Raw genomic sequence first — 12,289 nt, 5'->3', positions numbered from 1 at the left:
AGAATAGAGGCCCCTCAGGAATTTCATAGTCAAAACCAGAATGTACAGACAAAGGCTAAAGAAATGTACGCTCACACGCATAGGCTAAATAATGCTTGATTCTTTTTTCAAAATTTAGGCCAGTGCGGGATGGGCTTTAGAGGCAGACTGACTGCTGTTGCTGTGGTTATTTTGCTTTCTTCTAGATCCAACCATAAAAGCCGAAATTAACAAATGGCGGCTAAAATTAGATAATTATTCTTCCCAGGAGTTGGGGAAGACAATTGTCTACCTGGACGGCTCCTCTCAATCGTGCCGCTTTAAAGAATGCAACATGGGTAACCTGATTTGCGATGCTATGGTGAGTGGCCCCCCGGGGGGGGGGGCGGGGAGAGGGAAAGAGAGAGGGGAGGTGCAGGGTGGGGGCAACCTGAGAGTTACAGAATTGAGCATTTAGAAAGAAAGTAGTGTCCAGACTAGCGCTCTGCATGGAGTCACACCGAGCACCTGGGGAAGGTCCATAAACTAGACCAGCTGACCATCACTCTATCGATTTGCAAGAACTGCATCCTTTATTTTGAGGCATTCACTTTTGGACGTCTGAATTTTGGGGGTTGCTTTTCCTGTAAGGCGATCTGAATACATAAAACTCCACGACTCTGAAGATGTAGACATCAAACATCTCCTTGGGCCTAACTTGGCTCCGGAGAGCTAGGCCTCGTGTGACTGGAACCCCCGTCACAAACAGAGGATGACAACACATGGCCAGTGATGATAACAAGTTCTGCAGCTGAGCAACAGCAGCCACGAACAGCACCCCTCTGTCCACCTGTCTGTGGGGAGGCTGGGGGGCAGTTCTCTGGGGCTCCGCTGAGCCAGGCCTCCCAAGTCAGACTTCAAGCCCATACCCAAGGGGTCATTTCTTGGTCTGCACTCCGGATGGTGTGGGGGACATAGCCACCCACACTCAGTTAGCGTCTGCCAAGTGGAAAGTGACAAGATTCACGCTTCCCCAGGTAACACCGATGCTACAAGAGAGGGAGCCTCAGACACCGGCAGGTGTGGGTGTTCAGGGAACAGTCCCTAAGGAAAGCCCCAGGCTGAAGAGTGCTTACCTCTCTGCTAACTGACTGGGGCAAGTGGAAGAAAATGTTTGGCTTTGCACTGTTTTTTTTTCCCAAATGAGAATGTAGTCATTTTATTTCTTATAATTAAATATGTGTTTTGTAAGATGAAAGTAAGAATGTAACTGGTTCCAGCTTCAGGCTGTCTCTATCTTCAAAATCACCTGTTTGTGAACTTCCTGGGGGCCCCCATATGAGGCCAGGGGGTTGTTTGTTTGTTTGTTTGGGTTAAAGATTTTATTTTTTTAATACAGAGGGGGAGGGAGGGAGAAAGAGAAGGGGAGAAACATCGATATAAGAGAGAGACATTGGTTGCCTCTCACACATGCCCCAAACAGGGATCAAAACCCACGACCCAGGCACGTGCCCTGACGGGGAGTCAAACTGGAGACCCTGTGTGCTGCAGGACAGTCAGACGGGTCAGGGCAAGACCAGGCTCCTTGTTGGCCTGAGGCCAGGAGTTGAAAGCTCTGCCTTCAGGAGCAAGTGTGGGGCCTGCCCTGGAGGAGCAGCCCCGCAGGCCAGTCTACACGAGGAGAGCAGGGCGCTGAGGCCCACCGAGATCACAGGCACCGCAGGACATGGGGCTCAGAGCATGGGACAGGCCACAGTATCTTAGTTTTGCTTCTCACAGCATAAAACTAGTTCTGATTACACTTGAAAAGTCTCTGGGAACAGGAGCAGGGGAAAGCAACTTTATTTCCTCAGTAGAGCAACCAAATTCCTGGAACTCATCCTGAGGACGAAGACTCAGAATAAGTAACGTAAATTCATGCTACTGTTGCAGATTAACAACAACCTTAGACACTTGGATGAAATGTCCTGGAACCACGTGTCGATGTGCATTCTAAACGGCGGTGGCATTCGATCTCCCATTGACGAGCGGAACAACGGTATGCTCCCCAGGCTCCTGGTCCTTGGCTCAGCGTCCTCTCTCTGACCATGCACGTGGGCAGCCCGGTTGACCTCTGCTGCCAGCTGTGCACCGCAGTGTCAGGCCTTCCAGCTTGAGGTAGCCACTACTCAAGTCAGCACCTTGCCCAAAGGACACACACATACTCTCAGGTTCCCCTGTGTGTCTGCACACAGCAGCGGCCTGCTAAGATTGGTAGAACCCCAGCTCAATCTAAACTTCTGACTCACAAAGTTAAATAGGAATCGCTGCTGGTTTATGCAAAACATTGACAGCCTCCACCCCAAAATCTGGAAAGGCAAAATGTTTTCTGTACTGGAAAGCATGCCACTGGACTAAATCCTTTTGGTGCATTTACAGATACCCAGGATTACATTATGTGATGAAATAAACCAACCAGGTACTGAAGGCATTCTTGCTGTCTTCCCTGATACACCATTAAAACTAGCCAGTCCGGGTGTGCACCCCCCCCCCGCCCCACCTCATTGTTTCAGTCAGGGACGGGGGGTGGGGGGTGGGGGCGGGGCAGGGAGATACTGCCTGTCTGGAGGACCTGAGCAATGCTTAGCACCCACTGCAGATCCCGCCTCATGCCAGGAGATCCAGGGCAGGGTACAGGTGACTTTGGAGCCATAGCCATTTATAAGCCCCGCCTGTCTTGCTCAGTGGTGGAGGGCACAGGCGAAGGCCTCTTGGTATCTGTTCCCTCTGGAGAACCTGGGAGGCAATTAGACACAGCAGATGCTGATCCAATAGCCTCCCAAGGCCCTGTGTCCCCCCCCCCCCGCCTTCTCCTGCCCCGCAACCGCCCCTCGTCCTAAAAACTGGTTTGGGTGTCAGCTTGTTCTCAAGATATTTTCCTTCTTGCCTCACCTGTGACTATCCTCAGGCACGATTACGTGGGAGAGCCTGACTTCTGTGTTACCCTTTGGAGGCACCTTTGACCTGGTCCGATTAAAAGGCTCCACCCTGAAGAAGGCCTTTGAGCACAGCGTGCACCGCTATGGCCAGTCCACTGGAGAGTTCCTGCAGGTGGGCGGTAAGTCACCCTCCCAGTGAGCTGGGATTCCTGGTGAGGTGGCCCAGCTCCCTCCTCACCAGGACCCCTGTGGCCAAGCTTGCTCAGGTTTTCCACAAACCAACATTGGCGCATAGTCTTTCAGTGGCTGTGGACTCCCAAACCACTGAGATTAGGTCACTCTCAAAGCCCCAAGTGCCTGGCAATGAGCAGTATTTGCCAAGTCTGATTTGGACCTCAGATGGACCCTCCCAACTCTAAGCAGGTCAGCTGCATTGAAATCATTTCTATTAAAATCTTAGTTGTTTAAGCATTCAATACTCTTTGTGAAAAAAAATCCCTCCTGCGTTCTAGTCATAGTCGTCTGGAACCATGCTGAAGTTCAAAGGCAGATGTGCCGTGTCCATCAGTTGTTAACAAGGATGATTTCTGGGAGGGGCAGCCTGCTGCTCAGACACACCCGATAACTGAAGCAAAGGGGTTCAAATCGGACAGAGCAGGGCTGCAGCCCTGGCCTCACCCCCATGACAGTTCTGACTCCACTGTGACCTGGGCCGGGCACTCAGTATCTCTGAATGCAGAGAAAACCTGCCCTGCTCACCTTCCGGATTCCAGTGACTAGTGAATGAAAAGAAACGCTTCCCAAATTGCCAAGGGCTTCGGAAGCACTTTTGTCAATAGTTCCACAGCCCGAGGAATTAACCTTTAAATGAATATTCTTATTTGACTCCGAATCCATCTCATGTCCTAAGTTCTTTGCCTGCAGACGGTGGGCCCTCACTCATTGGGTGTGAATGCTTTGTGGGGTTCTCCCCCTGCAGAAGCCCGTTGGGACTGAGAGGCGGCAGAAGGTGGCGGGGCTCAGGCCTGCTGTGGGGTAACACAGACATTCTGCATTTTTCCAGGAGAGAGTAGAGGGAACAGCCAGGCTTGGATGCTGCAGCGCTGTGCTGGGTAGTTGTATGTTTTGTGGAAGTCGCCCAAGTCCAACTTACTGCCATTTTGTAGTCTTCAAAATTGTAGCAAATCTTTGCCACCTTTCATCCATGTCTGTTTTCAAAGCTGCTGAACTGAGCTGCTGGACCAATTCACTCAGGATTTTTAAAAGATGCGGTTCCCCCCCACAGAGTTGCTCCTTGCCCATTCTGGGCCAGTCCCCATTTTCCTGGGTTCTCCGACCTCCCAGGAGGACGCAACCTAATCAAGAACGGGAAGCTGCAATGTCACCTTGACTCAACTGCTGAAATTCCACTCAAGTTCTCACTAAATGAAAACTAAGCCCTGTGCCCCAATTCTAGGTTTTGGCCAAAATCTCTCTCTTAGAAAACAGAAATTTCCATTTGGATCCAGGGAAAACATACAGACTCATTTCTGTTCCAGGAATCCACGTAGTGTATGATCTTTCCCGCAACTCCGGGGACAGGGTGGTCAAATTAGACGGTCTTTGCACCCGGTGTCGAGTGCCCAGCTATGAGCCTCTCAGACTGGATGACGAATACAACGTGATCCTCCCGAGCTTCCTTGCCAAAGGTGGGGATGGATACCAGATGATAAAAGAAGAGGTGTTACAACATAACTCAGGTGAGCACAGTGCCTGTTCCTGCCCACATCCCAAAGGTACTCAGGAGCAGCAGTGCTGGTCCGAAGAAGGGAGCTACTCATGACGCCAGGAGGGCGAAGCCAGAATCCAGATGCTGCCCCGTGCGCTGACTGCTGCCAGTCTGTGCAAACCTGTGCCTTCTCCCTTCCCAGCACACACGCCCATCCATCCAAGCCCAGGAAAAACACATTTTTAAATCAAAAATGTTTTTAAACTCTTTATGCACATATAAATATCGGTTTGAATTGTGAAAAATATAGAAAAAAACATCTAGAAGAAAACCATAACCCTAGATCTTTGGTTAAATGTGGAAAATCATTGCAGTAAGTCATCTCAACTTAAAAAAGCGTTTCGTGTGAATGGGTCACAGGGGCCTGGGACACAGCCCCACCTGTCAGCACAGAGCATTGGTGGAGCAAGTAATGGGAGCCCCACGTGACCCAGGCAATATTTTCGTCAGCACTGAGGGTCAGTCATTAGACCCCGACCTTTTAAGAATCTATGAGAATCACATCATGTGCTTAAAGTCCACTGAGAGAATATGCCACCCCTTCCTCTCCCCAGGGCAGAACACACACGCAGGCTTCTCCGAGTCTCTGGGCTGGAGCTCAGCTGGCTTCCTCCTCAGCCTGACCGAGGTAGACCTGCCATTCTAGCGGCTTATGCAAGAAGGGCAGCAAGCAGAGTCAGGGCAAATTGGGCAGCCCTTCCGGAGAAAAAGGCACTAGCTACTCCTGTCCGTTCCCTGATAGAAGACGTAAATCAAGTTTAACAAGGTGTTCTCTGAAGTCCCGTGGCCGTCAGCCCCCCATGAGACAAGAGGGTGGTGGCTGGGCCCAGAAGGAACTGGGGAGAAGGAACTCACACTGGAAGCTCTGGCAGCCTTGGCCCCAAGGCTTCTGGGCCATGGCTATACATTAGAATCACCAGGGGAGCATTTTAATTAAATGCCAGTATCTTGGCCCCAACTTTTAAGAGATTCTAATTTAACTGGGCTGAGAAAAAAGTCTCTTTCAGTGATCCTCATGTATACCCAGGGGTGAGAACCAGAGAGCTGTTGTTTTTTTAAGTATTAGAGTAATTTTTATTGAGATTTTATTGACATAACATTCGTTTCAGTTAAATATTTGATCTTGGTATATACTTTGTGAAATCACCACAGGAAGTCCAGTTGACATCCATCACCAGACAGAGTTACAAAACAGTATTTTTCTTATGGTGAGGACTGTTTACAATCTCCTCTCACAGCAACTTTCAACGCACAGCGCGATGTTAACTACCGTCACCGTGCTGGACTTTCACTCCCAAGACTCGTTTCATAACTGGACGTTTGTACTGTTTGATCCCCTTTGTTTCTCGCACTCCTCACCCCCAACCTCTGGTGACCTCGTCTGTTCTCGGTATCTGTTGGGTTGGTTTTGTGGTGGAATCACACGTATAAGTGAAATCCATGGTATTTGTCTTTTTTGGCTTATTTCACTTAGCATAGGGCACTCAAGATTCGTCCATGTTGCCCCAAATGGCAAGATTTTATTGTTTTTTTATAGCTGAGTCGTGTGCATATACAGAGTAGGGCAAAAGGAGGTTTACAGACGTATGCTTTGAAAGTTTATTCTTGTATTATTACTTGTTATTGTATCATTTTCCATACAAACAACTGCAAACCTATCTTTGCCCCACCCTGTGTGTGCATGTGAATATGTTACATATATGTCACAATTTCTTACCCATTTACCCACTGATACTTAGGTTGCTTCTTGGCGGCTGAAAAGAATGTTGTGTTGTGCACAGGGATGGAAGGGTGCATATTTTTCCAATTAGTGTTTTTGTTTTCTTTGGATAAATACTTGGAAGCGGAATTGATGGATCATAAGGCAGTTCCATTTTTTAATTTTTTGAGGAACCTCCATAATGTTTCCATAGTGGCTTGCCAATTTATATTCCCACCACCGAGGCAAAAAGCTTCTCTTTTTCACATCCTCATCAACACTTATTTCTTGTCTTTTTGATGATGGCCATTCTAACAAGTGTCAGGTCGCACCTCACTGTGGTTTTGATTGGCATTTTTGTGATGATTGCTGATTCCAAACACCTTTCCTCGTGCCCATTGGCCATCCATCCGTATGTCTTCTTCAGATAAATGTCTATTCAAATCTTCTGCCCAATTTTAATCAAAATTTTTTACTGAGTTGTATTAGTTTGATATATGTTTTTAATATTAACCCCTTATGAGATCTACAATTTATAGAGTGATGTTTTTAAAACAAAAATTTGTCAGGTTCCTACACGTTTGTTGTAGTCATAGGCAATTAGTATTTCTTTATCAGCTCTCCTCTTTTGGAAATGAAGTCTCCATTGTCTCTCCAGCAATTTTGTGAAAATTATTCTGGAGGAGGCAAGCAAAAAGGAGCCACTTGTATGTAAAAGTCTCAACTCTTTTCTCTTGGCCCAGTTCCCTAAGGCCCTTGTTCTGGAGTGGTTTGAGGCAGTTAGGCCAGCAACCTCTTTCCTGAGTCATCTCAGAGCTGACTGTGCCCCCAATCCTCCAGCAGTGACCGATGGGCACATTGACACCTGGGACACAGGAACACAACCAAAATCTTTGCAGTGTGATGACTACTTTCCTGTGACATTTTGTCTGCCAATGAGGGGATTACCTTCCCAATTGTAATTAGAAAGATCTTTATAGAAATACACTGGTTTCCCCCAATCTTACTGTTAATCAGTACTTCCTCTGTAATTACAATAATGTCTGTGTTTTTCTAGGTGACCAAGATATCAACGTGGTTTCTCAGTACATCTCAAAAATGAAAGTAATTTATCCAGGAGTCGAAGGTCGGATCATGTTTTCTGCAGGAAGTCATTACCATGGAAACTTTTTTCTAATTTTTCTCTCAATTTTGGTAACCATCATTTTATACCAATAATTACAAACTCTCATGTCAATACTGTGTGAAACTGCAATTTTTCTCAAATGAGTTCCTTTTAGGAACTGTAATTGTAACGGCACAGACCATCTTCACAGGTTCCGAGAAGCTGAACTTACATCTTTTTTATTAACACTTTTTAAAAAACATTTTTAAAGGCTTTATTTATTTATTTTTACAAAGAGGGGAAGGGAGGGAGAGAGGGAGACCAGCAATGTGTGGTTGCCTCTCATGCACTACCTACTGGAAACCTGGCCTATACCCTGACTGGGAATCGAACTGGCAACCCCTTGGTTTGCAGGCCAGCAGTCAATCCACTGAGCTGCACCCACCAGGGCAGCTGAGTGTATCTTAAATGAAGACAATGACATCATCAATCAGGTGGGCAGCTTAGCGAACACATAGGAAAGAATTTAAAATGAGCTCTATGAAGAAGGCCATCTTTAATTTACATATACAAATTTTAAACTCTTTATAATGATATTTAATGGTCTCTTTTCATAATTACCAATAGCCCCAAGCTCATGGAGAAAAGTCTCTACTGAATCTCTGGTCTCTATCTTTTTTTTTACCTTTTTAGCTCATGTTGTTATAGCAAGCTTAATGGACCAAACACAGGGTCTCTCTTGTGCCACCTGTGTGCTTTTGATGAGTCTAGACCAAATGATGCAGCAGATAACGGGACAGGCCAAGTCGAGGGGCAGGGAGAAAGGGAAAGGACAGGGCACCCAGGACTGACTTTCATCATAGAATGGAAAGAGCTAAAGGACATTTAGATTTGTCAAGTAGATATTTGCTAAGGAGTCGCAGCCTAGAGCCTGACATGGCATTGTTAATAATTTCATGAGATCCCATGAGTTCTGCCTCTGCTCTTTCCTCCCTCCTGAACTCTAAGAGAACCATCGGAGACAAGCTGTAGTTCTAAACCTGCATGGGTCTCTCCCTAGCAAGTGCCAGCACTGTACTTATTCTAGTTACCGCAAACAAGCACACTTCCTCCCCCGGTTATGGAAAACAGAGGAGAGACGAGGGTTGGTCTTAAAATCTGGGATACAACAAAAGTTTAAAGTCAGCTCTGCCTCCAAATAGGACCACTCTTAAGTTATCAAGTCTAGCTTTAAGATCTCCTGCCTGGGAGTGAGCTGCTCTGAGTGGGTGTTCATACTCAGACTAATGAGGTGATATACTCCCAAAGAACAAAGTACTTGCTTAAGGTGGTAGTGGGAGCATGTGAACCTGCTCAACATTGCATAGATGAGAAGTGGAAACCACCTTAAAAAAACAGTAAGCACTCCCAACCCTCACCCCCCCCCCCAAACAACACCTACAATGACCACAGAATAAAACAAAACCAAACAGAAACGTGTGTGGACAATAAGGGAGTACGGAAGCAGGTTCTGTGGTGCTAGAATATCCTATGCCTGTGTCTGGTCATTGGTCACCCAGGCTTGTGAAGCGTGTGCAATCTATTGTTTATGATATAGAAACATTTCCAAATACACATAATAAAAAAAAAAGTTGGAATAAAAAATAGTAAACAGAACTAGAGGTTTGGAGAGGGAATATGTTTGTTTGTTTCTTTTTCTTTAAAGATTTTATTTATTTATCTTTAGAGGGGAAGGGAAGGAGAGAGGGAGAGAAACATCAATGTATGGTTGCCTCTTGTGCATCCCCCGCTGGGAACCGGCCTGCAACCCAGGCATGTGCCCCGACTGGGAATCAAACCACGATCGTGTGGTTCGCAGGCCCGCACTCAATCCACTGAGCCACACCAGCCAGGCGAATGTGTTTGTTTCTTAATGTTTACAAATATTAAGTACTCTTGATACAGAATATATATTTTTTTGTTTCATAAGCTCTGTATAAAGGTTGTTGCAGTAATAGTATCTTCAGTTCTATGTATATACACATTAGCTATAAATAGACTAATGTCAAGATTGTGAGAAAAATTAGAGGTGCATTTGGGGAATATTTTTTATGCTTGGCCTAATAAAATAGGATAAATCCTGATGGAGCACAAACTTTAATGAACATTCTTCTAAATTTTCTAAATATGTGTGTGCATTGATATAAGAAATGACCTTAAAACACTTTGCAATTGTAGGTTCCAAAACAATGAAATCGGTGATGTGCTCTTTGTCTTTGGTAGTTATTTCTTCTTTTAAGTGAACACCTGTAACACAAGACAGTATGACTGAAGGAGACTCTGATAGTTTATCACTGATACTATTTCCTTCAATCATAGGCTGCTTCCTGTCTGATAACACTCCCTATTCCCTGTCTCACCCAAAAAATGAAAAGGAAAATGCATGTAACTTTTAGTAGAAGAGTAAATACAGAATATTTTAAGTAATACCACTAAATTTTCTGGCATTTCACCTTCAGAATCAAATGTAGAAACTGTTTTGAAGCCTGCAATGGTTTCCTAAAAATTAAAAATGTCCAGGTTAGGGTTGGGGATTTTCATTAACTTACCTGGACTGGTTGTGCATCTAAGACTCTTCAAGCACAGAGATGACACAGCAAACTTTGATCAGTTGGACACATTAAATCAATTTGGTGGCAGGGCCACCAGTTTGTACCAATAAGCTGGGTTTCTTGGAAGGACACTTACACTGTGAATAGCTAGTTGTCCGTTAGAAAAGTTGCTCCCTCAGGGAGTACCTAGTCCCATGGATGTATGGCTAGATTTGCCAAAATTAGGAAAAGTCACTGATTCATTTCATGGGGCTACTGTCACAAAGTGCCACAAACTGGGTGGCTTAAACAACAGAATTTGTCATCTCACAGTTCAGGAGGTTTGAAATATGAGATCAAATTGGTAGTGAATCCCTTCTAAGGGCTTTAGAATCTGTTGCAGCCCTCCTAGCTTCTAGTAGACTCAGGAATTCTTGCCTTATGGGGAGTATTCTCCCCATGTTTCTGTATTTCCTTTTCTGTGTATGTCTGATTCTGTGTCTAAATTTCCTTTCCATAAGAACATAGGACATCTGGCCAATATGGAGGCATAGGTAGATACACTTTGTCTCTTCACACAACTAAAAGGACAACAAATTTAAAAACAAAAAATAACCAAAATTGCCAGAAAATCGAACTGTATGGAAGTCCGACAACCAAGGAGTTAAAGTTATTCATTCAGACTGGTAGGAGGGGCAGAGACAGACAGTCAAAGTAGAGGATACACAGCAAGGTGGCAGTTGGCAGACCGGGTGCTCCCACATTAGCGTGCAGATAAACCAGGAGGAACAACTGGGGAGTGAAACAGACCATGCAAAGCTGGGTTCCAGCACCAGGGAAATAAAGCCTCAAGACCTCTGGCTATCAAGACCTGTGGGAGTTATGGCAGTGGGAGTAACTCCCAGCCTCACAGGAGAGTTTGTTGGAGAGACCCACAGGGTCCTAGAACATACACAAACCCACTCACCTTGGAATCAGCACCAGAAGGGCCCAATTTGCTGGTGAATAGCAGGGGAAATGACTGAAGGCTGTCTAAGAGTCTAGTAAGTAGCATCGTTCCCTCTCAGACCACTCCCACACACACAGTGCCACAACACAGAGAAGAGGGTTGCCCTGCCCTGGCAAATACCTAAGGTTCCGCCCCCTACTACATAACAAGCACACCAAAGCAAAAAAATATGGCCCAAATGAAAGAATGGATCAAAGCTCCAAAAATAGAACTAAGTGATGAAGAGATAGACAATCTATCAGATGCAGAGTTCAAAACACTGCTAATCAGGATGCTCACAGAAATGGTTGAGTATGGTCACAAAATGGAGGAAGAATAAAGTATATACAAAGTGAAATAAAGAAAAATATACAGGGAACTAACAGTGAAGGGAAGGAAACTGAGACTCAAATCAACAATTTGGAGCACAAGGAAGAAATAAACATTCAACCAGAACAGAATGAAGAAATAATTAAAAAAAAGTGTTGGGACCATGTGGCTTTGGTGAGTCAGGACCATGCAACTTTGGGTGGTGCTCCCTTTTGCCACCTGGCTTAGGAAGCAGGAGAGACCTTACTAGGAAGGAAAGGGGTGAAAGGACTCTTGTGGTGGGCCATGAGAAGGTGCCAAATGGTTTTGGATTAACTGGAGATCGCAGTGGCAACACAGCTGATGGTAACAGGAAGTGAGGGGCTTCCTAAGCCACAGACTTCTACTTCTTTTACTGAGATACAAAAAAAGAACTTTTTCCATTTTCAACTACATAAATTTGGAAATTGATCTGACACTGAGTCCAGGGCAAGCTTGCAGAGCCAAGTCCCATGAGAGGGATGAATCCCTCACCAGTGGCCACCTACAGGATGCTGTGGCCCCATGTCACAAGGCATGGCTCCAGGACCACTCTTATTCTCTTGCTCTGAGAGCAGTGCACAGCCATGCAGGCCAGGAGTGTTCTCTGGCCCCGGGAGCATGAACAGCCTTGGGTGCTGAGACCTGCCAACAGATCCTCTGCATAACTGGCTGCAGTTGTCTGGCAGTGGGCGCCAGCCACAGAAGAAAGAGGAAGCTGCAGCCAGGCAGTGGAGAGGGCAGCCCCACAAATGCTTACTCCAAAGAGACAGAGAGCCCAGAGCTGGAGAGATGAGAGACCTGTCCATGTAACACCCTTGGGTCCCAGGAAGATAATGGAATGATGTGTTTGCATACTGATTCTGGTCCTAGCGGTGGCTGGCTTCTTTCTGTGTTTGCAGAAGAAAATAGATTGGAGCTGGGAACTCCAAGTT

The 12,289-nt window shown here is 45.8% G+C and overlaps 1 protein-coding gene across 1 annotated transcript in view; it reads left to right on the top strand.

Moving 5' to 3' along the window:
* The window catches only part of NT5E (5'-nucleotidase ecto), a 57,363-nt gene extending 48,491 nt beyond the window's left edge, over window positions 1–8,872 (top strand). The window contains exons 5-9 of the mRNA XM_037039274.1: window positions 186–340; window positions 1,891–1,996; window positions 2,906–3,055; window positions 4,415–4,615; window positions 7,401–8,872. Coding sequence (XP_036895169.1) covers window positions 186–340; window positions 1,891–1,996; window positions 2,906–3,055; window positions 4,415–4,615; window positions 7,401–7,561 — 773 coding nt within the window. The 3' untranslated portion in view covers window positions 7,562–8,872. The remainder of the gene's footprint in view (window positions 1–185; window positions 341–1,890; window positions 1,997–2,905; window positions 3,056–4,414; window positions 4,616–7,400) is intronic.
* Window positions 8,873–12,289: the final 3,417 nt, after the last annotated feature.

This window comes from Sturnira hondurensis, unplaced genomic scaffold, assembly GCF_014824575.4.
Source record: "Sturnira hondurensis isolate 20B ecotype Veracruz unplaced genomic scaffold, ASM1482457v3 Scaffold0025370, whole genome shotgun sequence".
NCBI lineage: Eukaryota > Metazoa > Chordata > Mammalia > Chiroptera > Phyllostomidae > Sturnira > Sturnira hondurensis.
The sequence above is the reverse complement of the archived record's forward strand: the minus strand, read 5'-3'. Positions and strand labels throughout refer to the sequence as shown.